This window comes from Salmo salar, chromosome ssa05 (assembly GCF_905237065.1).
Source record: "Salmo salar chromosome ssa05, Ssal_v3.1, whole genome shotgun sequence".
Classification (NCBI taxonomy): Eukaryota; Metazoa; Chordata; class Actinopteri; order Salmoniformes; family Salmonidae; genus Salmo; species Salmo salar.
The window spans coordinates 14,634,338-14,659,930 of NC_059446.1; the positions used below are offsets into that span (position 1 = coordinate 14,634,338).

Sequence of the window (25,593 nt, forward strand, 5' to 3'; positions counted from 1 at the left end):
CTAATGTTCTCTGGAAGTTCTCTGTTATGTTTGTGAGATCTCTCAGAGTTCACTCAAAGTACTAACGCATTTGATTTCATGAATAACTGTCTGGGAAGTAAACACTGAATTACTTTTATTTACTTAAAAAAACCTCTTAAGGGTCCGCCCCTTTTTTTCAATTTTCGCCTAAAATGACATGCCCAAATCTAACTGCCTGTAACTCAGGCCCTGAAGCAAGGATATGCATATTCTTAGTACCATTTGAAAGGAAACAATTTGAAGTTTGTGGAAATGTTCAAGGAAAGAAAAAAACAACCGTTTGTCACGTCCTGACCATAGTAAATGGTTATTTTCTATGGTAGAGTAGGTCAGGGTGTGACAGGGGGTGTTTGTCTATGTTTTGTATTTCTATGTTCAGTTTCTAGTTTTGTATTTCTATGTTGGTTTTGTTTAGTATGATCTCCAATTAGAGGCAGCTGGTCATCGTTGTCTCTAATTGGAGGTCATTTTTAAATTGATGTTTGTCCCACCTGCTTTTGTGGGTGATTATTTGTGAGTAGTGTTTGTTTCTCCTCTGTGTCACAGTTTGTTATTTTGTAGATTTCAATTATTTGATGTATTGCATAGTTTTCATGGATTAAATAAATATGTGGAACGAAACACACGCTGCACTTTGGTCTGATCCTTTCTACAGCCATGATAGAATCACCCAACCACCAAAGGACCAAGCAGCGTGGTATGGATCAGCAGGGCAAATGGACTATGAGGAGATATTGGACGGGAAAGGACCCTGGAAGCAGGCTGGGGAGTATTGCCGACCTAAGGAGGAGATCGAGGCAGCAAGAGTGGAGCGGCGATACTACGAGACGCTATATCCACCAAGAGGGAAGTGCGAGAGGCACCCCCCAAAAAAAAATTGTGTGGGGGGGGGGGGGCACACGGGGAGTTTGGCAGAGTCAGGTTGGAGACCTGAGCCAACTCCCGATGCTTACCGTGGGGAGCAAGTGACCGAGCAAGCACAGTGTTATGCGGTGAAGCGCACTGTGTCGCCAGTGCGCACTCACAGCTCGGTGCGCTCGGTGCAAGCTCCTCACCGTTGCCGTGCTAGAGTTGCCCATCAGCCAGGAAGAAGTGCGCTGGCTCAGCGTATCTGGTCTCCAGTGCGTCTCTTCGGCCCAGGTTATCCTGCGCCTGCTCTACGCACGGTACCCCCTGTTCACCAGCACAGCCCAGTTCGTCCTGTGCCAGCGCTCCGCCCTTGCTGGGCTCAAATAAACATCCAGCCAGGACGGGGTGTGCCAGCCCTAAGCTCCAGACCTCCAGTGCGCCTCCACGGCCCAGTATACCCTGTGCTTGCTCTGCGCACCCAGTCTCCTGTGCGTCTCCCCAGTCCGGTGAGACCGGTTCCAGCTCCACGAAGGAAGCCTCCACTGGTGGGGGGGGGTGGTTGTTTCTTGGGGGGGTTTGTTGTTTTGTGTAGGTCGGTCGGAGTCCGCACCTTTGGGGGGGGGGGGTACCGTCACGTCCTGACCATAGTAAGTGGTTATTTTCTATGGTAGAGTAGGTCAGGGTGTGACAGGGGGTGTTTGTCTAGATTTTCTATTTCTATGTTCAGTTTCTAGTTTTGTATTTCTATGTTGGTTTTGTTTGGTGAGATCTCCAATTAGAGGCAGCTGGTTGTCGTTGTCTCTAATTGGAGGTCATATTTAAGTTGATGTTTGTCCCACCTGCTTTTGTGGGTGATTATTTGTGAGTAGTGTTTGTTTCTCCTCTGCGTCACGGTTTGTTATTTTGTAGATTTCAGTTATTTGATGTATTGCATAGTTTTCACGGATTAAATAAATATGTGGAACGAAACACAAGCTGCACTTTGGTCCAATCCTTTCTACAGCCGTGACACCATTCTTTTGTATTTTTTTGTACCATCATCTTTGAAATGCAAGAGAAAGGCCATAGTGTATTATTCCAGCCCAACTGTAATTCAGATTTTGGCCACTAGATGGCAACAGCATATGTGAAAAGGTTTATACTGATCCAATGAACCATTGCATTTCTGTTCAATGTTGTATCAAGACTGCCCAAATGCGCCTAATTTGTTCATTAATAACTTTTCATATTCAAAACTGTGCACTCTCCTCAAACAATAGCTTGGTATTCTTTCACTGTAATAGCTACTGTAAATTGGACAGTGCAGTTGGATTAACAAGAATTTAAGCTTTCTGCCAATATAAGATATGTCTATGTCCTGGAAAATTTTCTTGATACTTACAACCTCATGCTAATCCCTTTAGCCTACGTTAGCTCAACCATCCCGTGGAAGGGACACCGATCCCAAAGGAAAAAAATATAATTTATTCAACTTCTGTAGTGCTTTTCGTAACAGAAATAATCTCAAACCGCTTGAAAAAGCAAAAAAATAAACAATCACATCATATGACAGAGTCAGTCTGGACAATGATTTGTTTTGAGTGTTTCAAACCTCCAACAGATGGAGCGACAGTCCTGCTAGTTATATTCCAACAGATGGAGTGACAGTCCTGCTAGTTATATTCCAACAGATGGAGCGACAGTCCTGCTAGTTATATTCCAACAGATGGAGCGACAGTCCTGCTGGTTATATTCCAACAGATGGAGCGACTGTCCTGCTAGTTATATTTCAACTCTGTTTATCCCTCTGTTTATCCCTTCGCTGTTCGGACAAACTCTCTGCAGCATTGTCTGACAAGGTAAAGCAATCTAAATGAGAGGCAAAGATGAATTGTTATGCTTCAGTAAACAACAACCTAATATGGTGCCGTAGATAGGACGCTGGGACAGAAGGGTGTGAGGGGGATTACACACAAGGAGCTAAGAGAAAAAAAGAGAGAGCGAGAGAGGGGGAGGAGAGTGTGTGTGTGTCCACTGCAGCACCAAACCCTGGGAGAGAAGGGATATTTCATTGAAGAAATATTCAGCATGAAACATTGTTAGTGCTCTCTGCTTAGCATCAGCCTCTGCTAGGGGGCAGTTTAGAGTTTACCCTGTGAAATGGAACATACAGATCACTGCCAAACTAAAGGAAACGCTTAAGTGTGTGTTGAAAGTGTGTGTGTGTGTGTGTGTGTGTGTGTGTGTGTGTGTGTGTGTGTGTGTGTGTGTGTGTCACTCATCCAGATCTCAACCCAATTGAACACTTATGGGAGATTCTGGAGTGGCGTCTGAGACAGTGTTTCTAGTGGGAGAATGACTCCAATAGAGTTCCAGACATTTGTAGAATCTATACCATGGTGCATTGAAGCTGTTCAGGCTCGTGGTGGCCCAACACCCTATTAAGACACTTTATGTTGGAGTTTCCTTTATTTTGGGAGTTACCTGTATGTGTTGTATTTTAAACATCTCAAGCCAGTAGTAAAAGCTTGGGTAATGCAAATCAGTGTTCCCGTTTCCGAGCAGGGCCAGAGTACACTGAATTGATCTGCTGTTCATCTGGTTAAATATGGCCACTTGACACACTCCAGTAAATATGGAACAATCACTAAGAATCTCCTGGCAGAAAATAGGAAAATAATGGCCCCATAATAGACTAAAAGAATGGAAATTGAAATTGTGATATTCGGATGTACCGATCCTGTGCAGGTGTTGTTACACGTGGTTTGCCACTGCGAGGACGCTCAGCTGTCTGTCCTATCTCTCTGTAGTGCTGTCTTAGGCGTCACACAGTACGCACATTATCTTTGAAAGACAGGGACCTGAAAAAGGGACGTTTCTTTTTTTGCTGAGTTTAAGACAACAATGTAGGGGAAATGGCACTGCACAGCTTCCATAAAGCAGTTGCTTTCAAACTAGGGATTTCATGTCTAATTGAGGTAAGACAGTAATTTTGCTCATAGATTATGCATGTATGAACTACACATTGACACATCCAGCCCAAAGCGGGAGGTTTAAAAAATATACTTACTAGTTGACAAAGTACCGGAGCATGTCTTTAAGTACAGGACGTTGTACACCTCTGTAAAAAAACTTCCAGCTAAGTAGTGGGAGGTAGGCCTATACTCTGTGTGTGTGTGTGTGTGTGTGTGTGTGTGTGTGTGTGTGTGTGTGTGTGTGTGTGTGTGTGTGTGTGTGTGTGTGTGTGTGTGTGTGTGTGTGTGTGTGTGTGTGTGTGTGTGTGTGTGTGCGTGCGTGTGACAACCCTCCCACTCTGTCTGCCATATTCTTTCTCTTTTTTCTTGTTTTCCTTGTTAGGATGTCGGCGGGCAGAGCTGGGACGGTCGTCAGCGACATGGGACACACCTGGGCCCGGATGTGTCCCGGGATAAATACACCTCTTCCCCGTTCATTGAGGAGACTCTCTCCATGCAGACACACCTGGGCCCGGATGTGTCCCAGGATAAATACACCTCCATTCATTAGGAGACTCTCTCCATGCAGACACACCTGGGCCCGGATGTGTCCCAGGATAAATGCACCTCCATTCATTAGGAGACTCTCTCCATGCAGACACACCTGGGCCCGGATGTGTCCCAGGATAAATACACCTCCATTTATTAGGAGACTCTCTCCATGCAGACACACCTGGGCCCGGATGTGTCCCAGGATAAATACACCTCCATTCATTAGGAGACTCTCTCCATGCAGACACACCTGGGCCCGGATGTGTCCCAGGATAAATGCACCTCCATTCATTAGGAGACTCTCTCCATGCAGACACACCTGGGCCCGGATGTGTCCCAGGATAAATACACCTCCATTCATTAGGAGACTCTCTCCATGAGACACACCTGGGCCCGGATGTGTCCCAGGATAAATACACCTCCATTCATTAGGAGACTCTCTCCATGCAGACACACCTGGGCCCGGATGTGTCCCAGGATAAATACACCTCCATTCATTAGGAGACTCTCTCCATGCAGACACACCTGGGCCCGGATGTGTCCCAGGATAAATACACCTCCATTCATTAGGAGACTCTCTCCATGCAGACACACCTGGGCCCGGATGTGTCCCGGGATAAATACACCTCCATTCATTAGGAGACTCTCTCCATGCAGACACACCTGGGCCCGGATGTGTCCCGGGATAAATACACCTCCATTCATTAGGAGACTCTCTCCATGCAGACACACCTGGGCCCGGATGTGTCCCGGGATAAATACACCTCCATTCATTAGGAGACTCTCTCCATGCAGACACACCTGGGCCCGGATGTGTCCCAGGATAAATACACCTCCATTCATTAGGAGACTCTCTCCATGAGACACACTGATAGATTTTGGTTGTGGCATTTTTGTGGGCGTTTTGTTATTTTGCTTTGGCACTTTTCAACACCCCTCATTATCACATTTAATCACGCAACCACTCACTTACACTACTGATTACCGACTACACACACCATTGTTAATTGTCTTTATGTTACTTCAGTTAATAAATATATTTTTGTTATTCCTTATCTCCACATGGTCTCCCTGTTTGTTATGGACTTCGAGCCGGTTCGTGACAGTGTGTTTGCATTGTATGTAGAGAAAGAGTATGGGGGCACCAGTCTATCACTATTCCACTAACCACTACAGTGTTTCCACAACTCATCCACTCTGCTGTCACTCACACAACCCACTGCTTACACAGTGTCAGCACAATGAAAGAGAGAGAGAAAGAGGGTAGAGAAAGAAGGAGCGAGAGAGAGGGGGGGGCAGAGAGAGAGAGTGGAGAGAGGACAGAGAGAGAGGGGGGGAAGGAAAGAGAGAGGGTGAGAGAAGGACAGACAGAGAGAGCGAGAGAGAGAGAGAGAAAAGGAAAGAGAGAGGGGGAGAGAAGGACAGAGAGAGAGGGAGAGAAGGACAGAGAGAGAGGGGGGAGAAGGAAAGAGAGAGAGTGAGAGAAGGACAGACAGAGAGAGAAAGACAGAGAAGGAAAGAGAGAGGGGGGGAGAAGGACAGAGAGAGAGGGGGGAGAAGGACAGAGAGAGTGAGAGAAGGACAGACAGAGAGAGAAAGGAGAGAGAGAGCAAGAGAGATGAAACAGCCCACTCATGTCCAGCACACATCACCCACATACTGTTTAGATGCTGTTGTTCGGAGTTGGCAGTTATCAACAACATAAAGAGTGTGTGTGTAAAATCTGTTATTTTCACCGAAACAAAAAAAGCCCACTTCTCATGCGCCACGCATCTCCTCACGTCTCCTAAAACAGGGAGTGTGGCAGGCTCAAAGGAACTGTTCACTAAACATTTTCCTCTGGTGAATGAGGACACAAGGCAGCAGCCCAAAAGTTCTACGATAGAAAAGAGAGAGGTCACATACTGTACCATAAGTCATATTCCTTTAGTGTATCTGGGTTTCTTTGTCCTGGTAACACCTCATGTAAAGCACACGCACGCAAGCACACGATTGGAGATGTTTCCACAAAAGAAATAATCTAGTTGATATGGGGATGACAATGTCAATGACATCTAGTAAAAGACATGAAGTCAGTCAGAACAATGTTTAATGAACAAACATGTCCCCTGAGAACACTCAAATTGAAAACAATTCCAAACTTAATTTGGAGCTGTATCAAACTTGTAGGCCTCCGGGAAAGAGAGGCTGCCTTCGGGGAAGAGAGGCTGCCTCTGGGGAAGACAGTCTGCCTCTGGGGAAGACAGTCTGCCTCTGGGGAAGACAGTCTGCCTCTGGGGAAGACAGTTTGCATCTGAAATGGCACCCTATTCCCTATACAGTGCACTCGTTTTGACCAGGTTAGCACACTTTATAGGGAATTCGATTCCATTTGGGAGGCAGTCAGCTCTGTATGCCAGTCATGTGTGCAAACAATGTTTGGCGTGGCGTATAGACTCTCCAGTCAAGTCTGTTGAATGCAGATTAACACAACAACACTCAAATGTGTGTGTGAGAGAGAGACAGAAACAGATAGAGAGATACAGAAACATAGACAGAGGAAGAGAGAGATACAGAAACAGAGAGAGAGAGAGAGAGAGAAAGAAAAGAGAGAGCGAGATGGAGAGACAGAAACAGAGAGAGAGAAGCACAGAGAGACAGAGATACAGAAACAGACAGAGAAAGAGAGACAGAAATAGAGAGAGCGAGAGCGAGAGAGAGAGAGAGAGAGAGAGAGAGAGAGAGAGAGAGAAGCTACGTGGTCATTGTGATGTGTTTGTGTAGACACTGAGTTAGCTGAATTGGATCATAACCAATCCTTCAACATGTCCAATAATAACACGTTTTGAAGCTCTTTGAAGATTCTCTCCAAATATACTAACATAGTTCCTCAGCAATCAACAATGATATAAAGTACTGATACTGACTCAATAGTATTGAGTTCTTCATTACAAACATGCACGGTATTCACTACCAAAGCTCAGACAGTACCTTTAGGTCTCTGCCAGCAAAACTCTCTCACTTTCTTTTCTATGTGATATCTCTGCAATAGAACACACCTGCCTCTGGATGGATGTGAGTGTTGATATGTGATATCTCTGCAATAGAACACACCTGCCTCTGGGTGGATGTGAGTGTTGATATGTGATATCTCTGCAATAGAACACACCTGCCTCTGGGTGGATGTGAGTGTTGATATGTGATATCTCTGCAATAGAACACACCTGCCTCTGGATGGATGTGAGTGTTTTCTATGTGATATCTCTGCAATAGAACACACCTGCCTCTGGGTGGATGTGAGTGTTTTCTATGTGATATCTCTGCAATAGAACACACCTGCCTCTGGATGGATGTGAGTGTTTTCTATGTGATATCTCTGCAATAGAACACACCTGCCTCTGGATGGATGTGAGTGTTTTCTATGTGATATCTCTGCAATAGAACACACCTGCCTTTGGATGGATGTGAGTGTTGATATGTGATATCTCTGCAATAGAACACACCTGCCTCTGGATGGATGTGAGTGTTGATATGGAAATACCGCCCAGCAGAAGTAGACAGATGGACTTGGTTATGACACATGTGATCATGTGGTCAACCTGAAACCAGAATGTGACCAAGAGGACTGTTTCCAACTCAGTCTGGGTCACTGCCAGACTAGTTCAGAGAATAATAAACTTCTCTATCTCTGATCTCTCTGTCTCTGCTCTCCCTCCCTCCTCTCCCGTTCCATATATGATCCATATTTATCTTCCCTATCTTTCACCCTGCCCACCCCCTCTCTCTTTTTCCCCAGAACCTGTTGCCAAAAGAGAGGGGATGGAACCAGGACTCGATATACAGTACACATTAGCATACTGCCATCGAGTGGCCAAACAATAGATTACAAACTGGCTTAGTGAGTTCAAGCAGCACAACAATGATCTCTACTGGTTAAAATACAACACAATGTGTACATTTGATACTGACTGTGTAGACTCTACTATGGGCTTTTAACGCTTAATTATTTCTCAAAGTAATGAAGAAATAAATGAAGAACAATTCATCTGACGATACGCACTGGAGAGCACAAACTCCTTTCCTCTCCACTCATTTGAAGCCAAACTCAGACTGCAAATGTTTGCTAATGTTTGTTCATGTTGTGGTGTTTCAAGCATATCCCTACCGCCTGGCATGTCCCACATTTGTATATACAAAATCACACGCGATTAGAAATGTTAACATTCGGTCAATTGTAACCAATATTGAGAACCATATCACGAGGTGATCTCTCTGTAAACCATCAATATGCGCTAAGATCACACACACAGCTGATCTCAATGCCAACCACTATTGGCCACTATGGCCTTTTCTCATATGAACAAAAGTCCGTCCTCCGCCCTCTCTCCTCCATCTTCTCTCCTCTGTGACCCGGAAACCAATTAGTGGTCAAGTCGAGTGTCAATTTGTTCCTAGGAAAACGGAAGACGGTCCTCCTCTCCTCGATAGCCTCCCATTTACGAGGAAGTACAAGTCTATCCCACCTGATGCCACTTTCAGAACAACTGGGAACTCGGAAAGAAACATGCTCCGACTTGGCAAAATCCTTCTGAATGGTTATCCAACTCGGAAACTCTGGCATCTTTCTAGAGCTCCGACTATCTGACCTGAAAGTCACTAACTTCCTGATTTCACCTTGTTTTGTCAGAATTCCTGTAAGGTACAGGGCTGCAGGAAGGCTCGAGGTCAGGGCAGGCTGAATGGTCAGGCAGGCTCGAGGTCAGGGCAGGCTGAATGGTCAGGCAGGCTGAATGGTCAGGCAGGCTCGAGGTCAGGGCAGGCTGAATGGTCAGGCAGGCTGAATGGTCAGGCAGGCTCGAGGTCAGGGCAGGCTGAATGGTCAGGCAGGCTGAATGGTCAGGCAGGCTCGAGGTCAGGGCAGGCTGAATGGTCAGGCAGGCTGAATAGTCAGGCAGGCTGAATGGTCAGGCAGGCTCGAGGTCAGGGCAGGCTGAATGGTCAGGCAGGCTCGAGGTCAGGCAGGCTGAATGGTCAGGCAGGCTCGAGGTCAGGGCAGGCTGAATGGTCAGGCAGGCTGAATGGTCAGGGCAGGCTGAATGGTCAGGCAGGCGGGCTTTAGCATCAGGGCAGGCAGAAAAGGCTGGAACAGGGAGGGCTAGAAAACAGAGACTAGGAAAAACAGGAGCACGGAAAAACACACTGGTAAGCTTGACGAGACAAGACAAAATGACTACAGACAAACGGGATAAATGCACTTTGGATAATGGGGAAGATGGGCGGCACCTGGACAGGGGTGGAGACAAGCACAGAGACAGGTGAAACAGATCAGGGTGTGATAATGTAGTTTTTGGGGGTATATGTACTTTACTTTACTATTTATTTATTCGACTACTTTTACTCTTACTTCACTACATTCCTAAAGAAAATAAAGTACTTTTTACTCCATACATTTTCCCAGACACTCAAAAGTATTTGTTACACTATGTGTAACGGCTGTCTATGGAAGAAGTGGACCAAAATGCGGCGGAGTTAGGGTTCGTCATATTTAATGTCACGAACACTATGCATTTACAAAAACAACAAAAACTGACAGCCAACACAGTCCTGTCAGGTACTACCACATTGACAAGCACAATTACCCACGAAACACAAAGGAAACGTAGGCAACTTGTGTGTGACTCCCAATCAACCACAACCCTCTACAGCTGTGCCTGATTGGAAGTCACACGGCCAAAATCAACGAAACAATAAAACACTCACTCCCTTCTGCCACGTCCTGACCCAACTACACCCTCTACTGGTCAGGACGTGACACTATGACACGAAAATAGTCAAATTCACACACAAATGCTTTGTTTGTAAATTATGTCTGAGTGTTGGAGTGTGCCCCTGGTTATCCATCAATAAAAATAAAAAATAAATTGTGCAGTCTGGTTTGCTTAAGAGGTTATAAGATTTATTTTTTTAAATGTATGCGGAATTTTTAATCGTTAATACTTTTACTTTTGATACATAAGTACAGTTTGGCATTTCCATTTACTTTTGATGCTTAATACAGTATTTCATAATTAGTCTTAATACAGTATGTCATCCATTAATAACTAGTCTCAATACAGTATGTCATCCATTAATAACTAGTCTAAATACAGTATTTCATCCATTGATAACTAGTCTAAATACAGTATGTCATCCATTAATAACTAGTCTTAATACAGTATGTCATCCATTAATAACTAGTCTTAATACAGTATGTCATCCATTAATAACTAGTCTTAATACAGTATGTCATCCATTAATAACTAGTCTAAATACAGTATTTCATCCATTGATAACTAGTCTAAATACAGTATGTTATCCATTAATAACTAGTCTTAATACAGTATGTCATCCATTAATAACTAGTCTTAATACAGTATGTCATCCATTAATAACTAGTCTTAATACAGTATGTCATCCATTAATAACTAGTCGTAATACAGTATGTCATCCATTAATAACTAGTCTTAATACAGTATGTCATCCATTAATAACTAGTCTTAATACAGTATGTCATCCATTAATAACTAGTCTTAATACAGTATGTCATCCATTAATAACTAGTCTAAATACAGTATGTCATCCATTAATAACTAGTCTTAATACAGTATGTCATCCATTAATAACTAGTCTTAATACAGTATGTCATCCATTAATAACTAGTCTTAATACAGTATGTTATCCATTAATAACTAGTCTAAATACAGTATGTCATCCATTAATAACTAGTCTTAATACAGTATGTCATCCATTAATAACTAGTCTTAATACAGTATGTCATCCATTAATAACTAGTCTTAATACAGTATGTCATCCATTAATAACTAGTCTTAATACAGTATGTCATCCATTAATAACTAGTCTTAATACAGTATGTCATCCATTAATAACTAGTCTAAATACAGTATGTCATCCATTAATAACTAGTCTTAATACAGTATGTCATCCATTAATAACTAGTCTTAATACAGTATGTCATCCATTAATAACTAGTCTTAATACAGTATGTTATCCATTAATAACTAGTCTAAATACAGTATGTCATCCATTAATAACTAGTCTTAATACAGTATGTCATCCATTAATAACTAGTCTTAATACAGTATGTCATCCTTTCATAACTAGTCTAAATACAGTATTAAATCCTTTCATAACTAGTCTAAATACAGTATTAAATCCTTTCATAACTAGTCTAAATACAGTACTAAATCCTTTCATAAGTAGTCTAAATACAGTATGGTCAAGTGGAAAAGAAAGTATTCCTGAGCTGTCCACATCTAGAATTGGTAACTAAATCAAACCAATCATGATTGTGTTAATATAATATGTTTCCATTAAATTAAAGTCTAATTAATCGACTATACTGTACACAACTATACTGCACTGTACTTTACTGAACTATGATGTTCTTAACTATACTACTGTACTGAACTCTACTACTGTACTGTACTGAACTACACTGTACTGAACTATACTACTGTACTGTAATTAGCTATACTGTACTCTACTCTACTACTGTACTGAACTATACTACTGTACTGTACTGAGCTATACTGTATGGAAATAAACCACATAACTGAACTATACTACTGTACTGAACTATTCTACACTACACTACCGTACTGAACTACACTACTGTACTTAACTATACTATACTACACTACTGTACTGAACTATACTACTGTACTAAACTATATTACTGTACTGAACTACACTGCACTGAATTATACTACTGTACTGTAATGAACTATACTGTACTCTACTGTCCTGCACTACTGTACTGAACTATACTACTGTACTGTACTGAACTATACTATTCTGAAATATACCACTGTACTGAACTATACTAATGTACTGAACTATTCTACACTACCGTACTGAACTATGCTACATGACTGTACTGAACTACACCACTGTACTGAACTATACTACACTACTGTACTGAACTATACTACTGTACTTAACTATACTATACTACACTACTGTACTGAACTATACTACTGTACTGAACTATACTACTGTACTGTACTGAACTACACTGCACTGAATTATACTACTGTACTGTAATGAACTATACTGTACTCTACTGTACTGCACTACTGTACTGAACTATAGTACTGTACTGAACTATACTATTCTGAAATATACCACTGTACTGAACTATATTAATGTACTGAACTACACTACTGTACTGAACTAAACTACACTACAGTACTGAACTAAACTACTGAACTGAACTATACTACACTACTGTACTGAACTACAGTACTGTACTGAACTATACTACACTACTGAACTACACTACACTACTGTACTGAACTATACTACTGTACTGTACTGAACTATACTGTACTGAAATATACTACTGTACTGCACTATACTACTGTACTGAACTATTCTACACTACCATACTGAACTATGCTACACCACTGTACTGCACTGTACTTAACTATACTATACTAATGTACTGAACTATACTGTACTCTACTGTACTGCACTACTCTACTGAACTATACTACTGTACTGTACTGAACTATACTATTCTGAAATATACCACTGTACTGAACTATACTACTGTACTGAACTATTCTACACTACCGTACTGAACTATGCTACATGACTGTACTGAACTACACCACTGTACTGAACTATACTACACTACTGTACTGAACTATACTACTGTACTTAACTATACTATACTACACTACTGTACTGAACTATACTACTGTACTGAACTATACTACTGTGCTGAACTACACCACTGTACTGAACTATAATACACTACTGTACTGAACTATACTACTGTACTTAACCATACTATACTACACTACTGAACTATACTACTGTACTTAACTATACTATACTACACTACTGTGCTGAACTATACTACTGTGCTGAACTACACCACTGTACTGAACTATACAACACTACTGTACTGAACTATACTACTGTACTTAACCATACTATACTACACTACTGTACTGAACTATACTACACCACTGTACTGAACTATACTACACTACTGTACTGAACTATACTACTGTACATACTATACTACACTACTCTACTGAACTATACTACACTACACTACTGAACTATACTACACTACTGTACTGAACTGTACTACACAATAGTACTGAACTACACTACTGTACTTAAATATACTATAACGACACTACTGTACAGAACTATACTACACTACTGTACTGAACTATACTGTACAGAACTATACTACATTACCATCCTGGACTATACTGTACTGAACTATACTACACTACTGTACTGAAATGTATTACACTACTGTACTGAACTATACTACTGTACTGAACTACGCCACTGTACTGAACTATACTACACTGCTGTACTGCACTATACCGTACTGAACTATACTAACCCTACTCTACTGAACTATACTACTGTACCGTACTGAACTATACTGTACTGAACCATACTACACTACTGTACTGAACTACACTACTGTACTGAACTATACTACACTACCGTACTGAACTATACTACACTACTGTACTGAACTATACTACACTACCGTACTGAAGTATACTGTACTGAACTATACTACTGTACTGTACTGAACTATACTGTACTGAACCATACTACACTACTGTACTGAACTGTATTACACTACTGTACTGCACTTCACTAGTGTACTGAACTTCACTACTGTACTGAACTATACTACACTACTGTACTGAACAACACTACTGTACTGAACAATACTACACTACTGTACTGAACTACACTACTGTACTGCACTATACTACACTACTGTGCTGAACTATACTACACTACTGTACTGAACAACACTACTGTACTGCACTATACTACACTACTGTGCTGAACTATACTACACTACTGTACTGAACTTTACTAATGTACTGAACTGCACTACTGTACTGAACTACACTACTGTACTGAACTAAACTACTCTACTGAACTATACTATACTACTGCACTGAACTACAGTACTGTACTGAACTATACAACACTACTGTACTGAACTACACTACACTACTGTACTGAACTATACTACTGTACTGTACTGAACTACTCTGTACTGAACTATACTACTGTACTGTAATGAACTCTACTGTACTCTACTGTACTGCACTACTGTACTGAACTATACTACTGTACTGTACTATACTGTACTGAAATGTTCTACTGTACAGCACTATACTACTGTACTGAACTATTCTACACTACCGTACTGAACTATGCTACACCACTGTACTGCACTATACTACTGTACTTAACTATACTATACTACTGTACTGGACTACACTACACTACTCTACTGAACTACACTGCACTAACGTACTGAACTATACTGTACTGAACTATACTACACCACTGTACTGAACTATACTACACTACTGAACTACACTACACTACCGTACTAAACTATACTGTACTGAACTATACTACACTACTGAACTACACTACTGTACTTAACTGAACTATACTACACTACTGTACAGAACTATACTACACTACTGAACTACACTACACTACCGTACTAAACTATACTGTACTGAACTGTACTACACAACTGTACTGAACTACACTACTGCACTGAACTATATTACACTACTGTACTGAACTATACTGTACAGCACTATACTACACTACCATACTGAACTATACTGTACTGAACTATACTACTGTACTGAACTGTACTACACTACTGTACTGAACTATACTACACTACTCTACTGAACTATACTACTCTACTGAACTATACTACTGTGCTGAACTGTATTGTACTGAACTATACTACACTACTCTACTGAACTATACTACTGTACCGTACCGAACTATACTGTACTGAACTATACTACTGTGCTGAACTATACTACACTACTGTACTGAACTGTATCGTACTGAACTATACTACTGTACCGTACTGAACTATACTACTGTACCGTACTGCACTATACTACTCTACTGAACTATACTACTGTGCTGAACTATACTACACTACTGTACTGAACTGTATCGAACTGAACTATACTACACTACTCTACTGAACTATACTACTGTACCGTACTGAACTATACTACTCTACTGAACTATACTACTGTGCTGAACTATACTACACTATTGTACTGCGCTATACCGTACTGAACTATACTACACTACTCTACTGAAATATACTACTGTACCGTACTGAACTATACTGTACTGAACCATACTACACTACTGTACTGAACTACACTACTGTACTGAACTATACTACACTACCGTACTGAACTATACTGTACTGAACCATACTACACTACTGTACTGAACTACACTACTGTACTGAACTACACTACTGTACTGAACTATATCGTACTGAACTATACTGTACTGAACCATACTACACATTCTTACAATACAAATTTTGGATTAATTACCAGCCTTGTTATTTTCAATGGTCCTGATAATAGTATGTTTTCATTAAATTGAAGTCCAATCAATTGACTGTACTGTACTCAACCATACGGCACTGAACTGTACTGAACTATGCTTTTCTGAACTTTACCACTGTATTGTACTGAACTATTCTTCTGTACTGAACTGTACTACTGTACTGTACTGTACTACTGTACTGTACTGAACTATTCTACTGTACTGAACTATTCTACTGTACTGAACTATTCTACTGTACTGAACTAAACTACACTACTGTACTGAACTAAACTACTGAACTGAACTATACTACACTACTGAACTGAACTATACTACACTACTGTACTGAACTACAGTACTGTACTGAACTATACTACACTACTGAACTACACTACACTACTGTACTGAACTATACTACTGTACTGTACTGAACTAAACTACTGAACTGAACTAAACTGCACTACTGTACTGAACTAAACTACTGAACTGAACTATACTACACTACTGTACTACACTACACTACTGTACTGAACTATACTACTCTACTGAACTATACTACTGTACTGTACTGAACTACACTGTACTGAACTATACTACTGTACTGTAATGAACTATACTGTACTCTACTGTACTGCACCACTCAAGTTTCTTACAATTCACTGGGTCTATATTCTTACAATAAGTATTTTTGGATTAATTACCAGCCTTGTTATTTTCAATGGTCCTGATAGGTCGATATTCATTGGTGCCTTGAGAAGAGAATCTAGACACAGCTGCCTGTTATCTAACTCGTTTGACCCGGTAACAGATCAACTGATCTGCTGGTCTTTTCCTTTTTGGTTGCTTGCAAGTTTGTTTTAACACACTGGTGCATGTAATGTCCAGTCAGTAGCACTTTAAGACATTCAGTACTGACCTACAGCTGACTTTAAGTCTGCCTGTTGGTTACAATTTAGGGTTTAAAGTTACACATGATCACTGCCTGCTTCCACCACCGTGGATTGTTTGTGGACTTACCAGAGGAGCACTATCAAGCAGGTGCCTGCCCAGTAATTGGAATGTTCTATTGGAAAAACGGGGGGTATTTTCTTAATGTCTTAAATCACTTAATGTTTCTGTGATGTTATGGCCTGACATGTTGAAGTATATTATGTATTAGCCAGTGGTATACTAACTATTTGTTCTGTATACATCTGGACCTTCTTTGGACACTCTTAACAAACCTCCAAACAAGCTTCAATGCCATACAACTCTCCTTCCGTGGCCTCCAACTGCTCTTAAATGCTAGTAAAACTAAATGCATGCTCTTCAATCGATTGCTACCCACATCTGCCCGCCCAACCAGCATCACTACTCTGGACAGTTCTGACTTAGAATATGTGGATATCTACAAATACCTAGGTGTCTGGTTAGACTGTAAACTCTCCTTCCAGACTCACTTTAAGCATCTCCAATCCAGAATTAAATCTAGAATTGGCTTCCTATTTCGCAATAAAGCCGCCTTCACTCATGCTTCCAAACATACCCTTGTAAAACTGACCATCTTACCGATTCTTGACTTCAGCGATGTCATTTACAAAGTAGCCTCCAACACTCTACTCAGCAAATTAGATGTAGTCTATAACAGTGCCATCCGTTTTGTCACCAAAGCCCCATATACTACCCACCACTGCGACCTGTATGCTCTCGTTGGCTGGCCCTCGCTTCATACTCGTCGCCAAACCCACTGGCTCCAGGTCATCTACAAGTCTTTGCTAGGTAAAGGCCCGCCTTATCTCAGCTCACTGGTCATCATAGCAACACCCACCCGTAGCACGCGCTCCAGCAGGTATATTTCACAGGTCATCCCCAAAGCCAACACCTCCTTTGGCCGCCATTCCTTCCAGTTCTCTGCTGCTAATGATTGGAATGAATTGCAAAAATCACTGAAGCTGGAGACTTATATCTCCCTCTCTAACTTTAAGCATCAGCTGTCAGAGCAGCTTACCAATCACTGAACCTGTACACAGCCAATCTGTAAATAGCACACCCAACCATATTGTTATTTAATTTTTTGCTCTTTTGCACCCCAGTATCTCTACTTGCACATTATCATCTGCAAATGTATCATCCAGTGTTAATGCTAAATTGTAATTATCTCGCCACTATGGCCTATTTATTGCCTTACCTCCCTAATCTTACTACATTTGCACACACTGTACATAGACTTTTCTATTGTGTTATTGACTGTATATTTATTTATCCCATGTGTAACTGTGTTTGTCACACTGCTTTGCTTAATATAGGCCAGATCGTGGTAGTAAATGAGAACTTTTTCTCACCTGGTCTACCTGGTTAAATAAAGGTGAAAGAAAAATAAATGATATTTAGAAATATTGACTAAAGGATCTGTTTGTTATTTAGAAACTCTGGCCTAAGTTTATACTGTATGTTAGGGTTGGTTAATGAATCCTTACAACTGAATAACACCAAAACAAACACAAAGATCTAGTCATACATAACTTTAATTCACTTTAATTCAATTCAAAAACTAAATATTTACAAAAGCTTTATAAACCTCTGTAATATACAGAGTATGTAAACTATAGAAAAATTGCTCTTCATAATTACATACAGACATAATATGAATGAGAAAAAACACTGTCATTGCTAGACATAGTAAAGATGGCTGACATCTTTGTCTGTCTAAATAGCTGTAGGAGTGATACTATCTTTATGGAGAGTATCTGTGAGGATGTGAACAGATCTATCATCATCCTGGTTAGTCTGTGGCTGAACGGTGTCTGTCTGTCTTTATAACGTTACTGTCTGAACAATCAACATCAGTGTCTATACCTGTGTCTGTAGGGCTGTCTCCATGGGTTACCTCTGTGTCTGCCTTGGAGAGGAGAGTCTATGTCTGTATCTGTGTCTGTGTGACTGCTGTCTGTAGGGCTGTCTCCATGGGTTACCTCTGTGTCTGCCTTGGAGAGGATCTGTGTCTGTGTGACTGCTGTCTGTAGGGCTGTCTTTGTAGGGTGTGTCTGTATTTGTGTCTGTTGAGTCGCTATGTTTGATGCATGTGTCTGTTGGCATAGTCTCTGTGGTGTTAGGGTCAGAAGGTATTCTGTCTGTACTGTCAGTTTCCTCTGTTATTGTAGTGTCTACAAATACACTGCTTGTTGTTGTATAGTCATTATGTGTGTGTTCAACATCTGCTTGACCAGGGCTTGTGTCTGTACTGTCAGTGTCTTGGTCTGTGTGAGTAGCCTCTGTGAGGTTCTTGTCTGGATTTGAGTGACTGGTGTCTCGGTCTCCTTTAAACACATCAGAATATGTTTCATGGCTATCTGCATTGATGTGTCTGCTATCCTTACAGTTAGCATTTTTGTAGTTAGCTTCTGCATTGATAGAGTCACCACATCCAGTCTCAGTCTCTGTTTCTCTCTTTTCTGTGACTCTATGCTGTCTCTCTGTGTTTCTACTCTCTATAGTGTTGGGGTGTCCTGTCTCTGTCTCTCCTCTCTCCATGTCTCCCAGTCCTGTGTGTTGTCCCTCTGTCTCTCCTCTCTCCATGTCTCCCAGTCCTGTGTGTTGTCCCTCTGTCTCTCCTCTCTCCATGTCTCCCAGTCCTGTGTGTTGTCCCTCTGTCTCTCCTCTCTCCATGTCTCCCAGTCCTGTGTGTTGTCCCTCTGTCTCTCCTCTCTCCATGTCTCCCAGTCCTGTGTGTTGTCCCTCTGTCTCTCCTCTCTCCATGTCTCCCAGTCCTGTGTGTTGTCCCTCTGTCTCTCCTCTCTCCATGTCTCCCAGTCCTGTGTGTTGTCCCTCTGTCTCTCCTCTCTCCATGTCTCCCAGTCCTGTGTGTTGTCCCTCTGTCTCTCCTCTCTCCATGTCTCCCAGTCCTGTGTGTTGTCCCTCTGTCTCTCCTCTCTCCATGTCTCCCAGTCCTGTGTGTTGTCCCTCTGTCTCTCCTCTCTCCATGTCTCCCAGTCCTGTGTGTTGTCCCTCTGTCTCTCCTCTGTCCATGTCTCCCAGTCCTGTGTGTTGTCCCTCTGTCTCTCCTCTCTCCATGTCTCCCAGTCCTGTGTGTTGTCCCTCTGTCTCTCCTCTCTCCATGTCTCCCAGTCCTGTGTGTTGTCCCTCTGTCTCTCCTCTCTCCATGTCTCCCAGTCCTGTGTGTTGTCCCTCTGTCTCTCCTCTCTCCATGTCTCCCAGTCCTGTGTGTTGTCCCTCTGTCTCTCCTCTCTCCATGTCTCCCAGTCCTGTGTGTTGTCCCTCTGTCTCTCCTCTGTCCATGTCTCCCAGTCCTGTGTGTTGTCCCTCTGTCTCTCCTCTCTCCATGTCTCCCAGTCCTGTGTGTTGTCCCTCTGTCTCTCCTCTGTCCATGTCTCCCAGTCCTGTGTGATGTCCCTCTGTGTCTCTCCCCTCCATGTCCCATAGCCCAGCATGCTCCAACCTCAGGCTCTTTGCACTGTCCATGTCAATAGCCTATCTGTAGACTCACTACGTCTAGTCTCTGGCTAGATCTCCTTCATGTCGGTGTTTCTCGTCTCCAGGTCTGTATCACATGTCTCTCCTCCCCTCTCCTCCGTCTCTCCTCCCCTCCCCTCCCCTCCGTCTCCTCCCCTCCCCTCCGTCTCTCCTCCCCTCCCCTCCGTCTCTCCTCCCCTCCCCTCCGTCTCCCCTCCCCTCCGTCTCTCCTCCCCTCCCTCCCCTTCCGTCTCCTCCCCTCCCATCTGTCTCCTCCCCTCCCCTCTGTCTCTCCTCCCCTCCCCTCCGTCTCTCCTCCCCTCCCCTCCCCTCCGTCTCCTCCCCTCCCATCTGTCTCTCCTCCCCTCCCCTCCCCTCCGTCTCTCCTCCCCTCCCCTCCCCTCCGTCTCCTCCTCTCCACTCCGTCTCTCCCAGCCCAGAGAGTTCCCTCCTCAGGCTCTGTGCCCTGTCCCTGTAAGCCTGGCAGAGCAGTGGGTCTGGCATGTGGTTGGCATGGATCTCTGCCAGCTTCATGTAGACCACATACAGTGCCTGTGGGTTGGCACGGTCCTCCAGGGCAGCAGCCTGAGCCAGCTGAAAGTAGCCCACCGAGTCATAGGCATCCTGGGGAGAGGAAGGTAGGGGGAGTGGGGGGAGAGTTGGAGGAGAGGAGGGTGGGGGGGTGGATGAGAGGAGAGAAGGGAAGCAGGGGGGAGATAAAAAGGGTAGGGGGGATGGAGGAGAGGAGGGCAGGGGGAGATGGAGGAGAGAAGGGCAGGGGGAGATGGAGAGAGCAGGGGGAGATGGAGAGAAGAGGGCAGGGGGGAGAGATGGAGGAGAGGAGGGCGGGGGGAGATGGAGGAGAGGAGGGCAGGGGGAGATGGAGTAGAAGAGGGCAGGGGGGAGAGATGGAGGAGAGGAGGGCGGGGGGAGATGGAGGAGGGTGGTGGGAGATGGAGGAGAGGAGGGTGGTGGGAGATGGAGGAGAGGAGGGCAGCAGGGGGGAGAGATGGAGGAGAGGAGGGCAAGAGGGAGATAGAGGAGGGCAAGAGGGAGATGGAGGAGAGGAGGGGGAGCGAGATGGAGGAGAGGAGGGCAAGGGGGAGATGAACGAGAGGAAAGGAAGGTAGGGAGATGGAGAGATGGGGGAGAGGAGGAGGACAGAGGTGTTGGGATTAATTGGCCTTTTAGTTAATGTATTAATTAATAGTGTAAAAGGGTTTGTTACTATTTCTCTCTCCTTCTTTTATTTAACATGTATTTCATCAGGCAAGTCAGTAAGAACAAATTCTTATTTACATTGACGGCCTCGGCCAAACCCTAACGACGCTGGGCCAATTGTGCGCCGCCCTATGGGGCTCCCGATCGGTTGTGATACGGCCTGGAATTGAACCTGGGTCTGTAGTGACACCTCTACCACTGAGATGCAATGCCTTAGACCGCTGCACCAGTCAGGAGCCCCTGTCTCTGTCTCTCTCACATACTGAAGTTTTATTAAACTGGAAAGCCTATACAGATGAATGAACTATCCGATATTAAAGAAAATCAGCAGTACTTCTGACCTCCAGAGCCGGAGCCTTTACCTTTAGTTTGTGCAGGGTCAGGTCCCCCAGCCTGCAGTAGACCTTGGTGTAGTATCTAGCCTCCAGGGGGTGCTGCAGAACAGCAGGGCTGAGAGACAGAGACTTGAGGTAGTAGTTCTCTGTCATCTCATACTGCTCCAGACTGTAGTACACCGTAGCCAGACGGTGGTACGCTGCGCGCTCGTTCACACACACACCTGGGGGACAAGAACATAGCAGGATGGTTATCTACACCAATGGAATGAATAGATTCAAACCAAGATAGGTAGTTCTGGTTAGAGGAAGCAGACCAGTAGCTGGAGCCAAAGGGTTTCTGCTTCAAATCCCGGTCCAGGTCATAAAAGTGGAAATTGAACTCTGTCCCTCCCTCCTCCAGTACCTGTTTTGGTGCTGATCTGTACAGCCAGAATGGCGTACTGTAGAGCCTCTTCATGTTCTTCCTGGGTCATCAGTAGTTCAGTCAGTTTACTCAGCAGTCTGAACTCTGAGTCGACGTCACGAATGCTCCGAGCAAACGGGAGACTGCCGTCCTAAAACAAGACCAGTGGTGTTATAATGTGTTGCTTTTAACAGGCTGAGGCCAGAGTTTAAAGACACCTGTTATAAATGTCTGTACATTTCCAATTGAACTGAAACTATTATACAGAAAGCTTTGAAATAAATGTTACCAAGAAGTCAGAACAATCTGCAATCTCATGGAGTAGACGGACACTCCAAAACCTAATTTCCTCCTCTGGTGACCAATAAAGTTTAATTCAATGATACCCTGTAGAAGGGCAGTGATGCCAGTCTCTTCCTGTTGCCTTTGAAGAAGACGTCTCCTGCCTCCTCGTAGATACTCATGGCGAAGCGTGGGTCGTTCATCCTCAGGGCTGTCTTCACTGCCGCCTGCCAATCAATCATAATCGATTCATAATCAATACATCACCTTATTGATCCAATGCTGTGAGCGAGCGTCTCGTATGGTCAAAGTAGCAGGACTAGAAGATGGGAACTATAATTCATTCAACACTTTGTTGTTTGGATTTGGGTCATGCATTGCAGGATGTTGTAAACAAGGTTTGTAGAGAGACAGATTGTGACATCATATGATAAAACATGCTATGATGATTTTATCCAGTGTGATTATAGGTCAGGTGTGGGGAGTAGATGGTTATCACTGTGGTTGTTGACTGATAAAAGTCCATAATGTTTATGCCTGCTCTTCTTGTCCTCCCTCCCTACCCTTCTCCCACGGTGAGGGGTCCTGTCAGCAAATTCGTCTTTGTGGATGAGGTAGTAGATGTGTTCTCTCTCTCTCTCCCCCCTCTCTCTCCTCTCATCCCCCCCTCTCTCTCTGAACTCACCTGTAGATACATGTCAGCCAGTTCGTCTTCATGGATGAGGTAGTAGATGTGTTCTCTCTCTCTCTCCCCCCTCTCTCTCCTCTCATCCCCCCCTCTCTCTCTGAACTCACCTGTAGATACATGTCAGCCAGTTCGTCTTCATGGATGAGGTAGTAGATGCGTCCCACCTGAAGCCAGGTCTCTGACTCTTCCTCTCTCTTCCCCAGGTCGATGGAGATACGCAGACTCTGCTTACTGTAGTCCAGAGACTTCCTTGATGATCTGTTTGAATTGAATAACTTTATCAATCCTCAGAAATTCAGAAATTCACAGAAATTCACTCAAAAGCAGTTACTTTGCAGTGTTGATAGGGAGAGAGAGAGGGAGATAGACACAGAGTGAAAGACAGAGAGAGAGAGATCGAAATTGAGACAGAGATGTAAACCTACTTCTCAGTATTGAGGGAGAGGTAGAGGCTGCTGAGGATCTCTAGATATTCTCCCTCTAGTCTCTTGTCCTTCAGGTCCCTGGACACAGACACACAGTGCTCATAGTAGAGGATACTCTGTCCATACAGCTGCACGTTAGCATAGTGACGACTCAGGACTTTAGCCACCACCATCTGACCTAGAGAGAGAGAGAGACACACACAAGAGGACAGAGACACAAGAGGACAGAAACACAAGAGGACACAGGACAGACACAAGAGGACAGAGGATAGAGACACAAGAGGACAGAAGACAGAGGACAGAGACACAAGAGGACAGAGGCCTGGAGGGTTAGTTTTGACAGTGATATTTACTGGGTAGGTTCCTGGTGTGGAGGGTTAGTTTTGACAGTGGTATTTACTGGGTAGGTTCCTGGTGTGGAGGGTTAGTTTTGACAGTGATATTTACTGGGTAGGTTCCTGGTGTGGAGGGTTAGTTTTGACAGTGATATTTACTGGGTAGGTTCCTGGTGTGGAGGGTTAGGGTTAAGGTAACTCACTGGGTAGGTTCCTGGTGTGGAGGGTTAGGGTTAAGGTAACTCACTGGGTAGGTTCCTGGTGTGGAGGGTTAGTTTTGACAGTGGTATTTACTGGGTAGGTTCATGGCCTGGAGGGTTAGGGTTAAGGTAACTCACTGGGTAGGTTCCTGGTGTGGAGGGTTAGTTTTGACAGTGATATTTACTGGGTAGGTTCCTGGTGTGGAGGGTTAGTTTTGACAGTGATATTTACTGGGTAGGTTCCTGGTATGGAGGGTTAGTTTTGACAGTGATATTTACTGGGTAGGTTCCTGGTGTGGAGGGTTAGTTTTGACAGTGATATTTAATGGGTAGGTTCCTGGTATGGAGGGCTAGTTTTGACAGTGATATTTACTGGGTAGGTTCTTGGTGTGGAGGGTTAGTTTTGACAGTGATATTTACTGGGTAGGTTCCTCGTGTGGAGGGTTAGGTTTGACAGTGATATTTACTGGGTAGGTTCATGGTGTGGAGGGTTAGTTTTGACAGTGATATTTACTGGGTAGGTTCCTGGTGTGGAGGGTTAGTTTTGACAGTGATATTTACTGGGTAGGTTCCTGGTGTGGAGGGTTAGTTTTGACAGTGATATTTACTGGGTAGGTTCCTGGTATGGAGGGTTAGTTTTGACAGTGATATTTACTGGGTAGGTTCCTGGTGTGGAGGGTTAGTTTTGACAGTGATATTTACTGGGTAGGTTCCTGGTGTGGAGGGTTAGTTTTGACAGTGATATTTAATGGGTAGGTTCCTGGTATGGAGGGCTAGTTTTGACAGTGATATTTACTGGGTAGGTTCCTGGTGTGGAGGGTTAGGGTTAAGGTAACTCACTGGGTAGGTTCCTGGTGTGGAGGGTTAGTTTTGACAGTGATATTTACTGGGTAGGTTCCTGGCCTGGAGGGTTAGGGTTAAGGTAACTCACTGGGTAGGTTCCTGGTGTGGAGGGTTAGGGTTAAGGTAACTCACTGGGTAGGTTCCTGGTGTGGAGGGTTAGGGTTAAGGTAACTCACTGGGTAGGTTCCTGGTGTGGAGGGTTAGGGTTAAGGTAACTCACTGGGTAGGTTCCTGGTGTGGAGGGTTAGTTTTGACAGTGGTATTTACTGGGTAGGTTCATGGCCTGGAGGGTTAGGGTTAAGGTAACTCACTGGGTAGGTTCCTGGTATGGAGGGTTAGTTTTGACAGTGATATTTACTGGGTAGGTTCCTGGTGTGGAGGGTTAGTTTTGACAGTGATATTTACTGGGTAGGTTCCTGGTGTGGAGGGTTAGTTTTGACAGTGATATTTACTGGGTAGGTTCCTGGTGTGGAGGGTTAGTTTTGACAGTGATATTTACTGGGTAGGTTCCTGGCCTGGAGGGTTAGGGTTAAGGTAACTCACTGGGTAGGTTCCTGGTGTGGAGGGTTAGGGTTAAGGTAACTCACTGGGTAGGTTCCTGGTGTGGAGGGTTAGGGTTAAGGTAAC

The 25,593-nt window shown here is 43.6% G+C and overlaps 1 protein-coding gene and 1 long non-coding RNA gene across 3 annotated transcripts in view; one reads left to right on the forward strand and one right to left on the reverse strand.

Annotated features, from left to right (window-relative positions):
• Window positions 1-742: 742 nt before the first annotated feature.
• sh3tc2 (SH3 domain and tetratricopeptide repeats 2) overlaps window positions 743-25,593 on the reverse strand; it is a 57,360-nt gene continuing 32,509 nt past the window's right edge. Inside the window, exons 19-25 of the mRNA XM_045719398.1 lie at window positions 23,589-23,766; window positions 23,271-23,421; window positions 22,580-22,702; window positions 22,194-22,344; window positions 21,815-22,011; window positions 20,615-20,855; window positions 743-801 (exon numbers count right to left, since the gene is read on the reverse strand). Coding sequence (XP_045575354.1) covers window positions 743-801; window positions 20,615-20,855; window positions 21,815-22,011; window positions 22,194-22,344; window positions 22,580-22,702; window positions 23,271-23,421; window positions 23,589-23,766 — 1,100 coding nt within the window. The remainder of the gene's footprint in view (window positions 802-20,614; window positions 20,856-21,814; window positions 22,012-22,193; window positions 22,345-22,579; window positions 22,703-23,270; window positions 23,422-23,588; window positions 23,767-25,593) is intronic.
• Window positions 23,982-25,379, forward strand: LOC123743080 (uncharacterized). Of its 2 annotated transcripts, XR_006769827.1 has the most exons (4): window positions 23,982-24,089; window positions 24,363-24,409; window positions 24,971-25,017; window positions 25,194-25,225. It is a non-coding gene; the product is annotated as an uncharacterized lncRNA (long non-coding RNA). The 2 variants fall into 2 exon arrangements; XR_006769826.1 differs by lacking the exons at window positions 24,971-25,017; window positions 25,194-25,225 and adding an exon at window positions 25,285-25,379.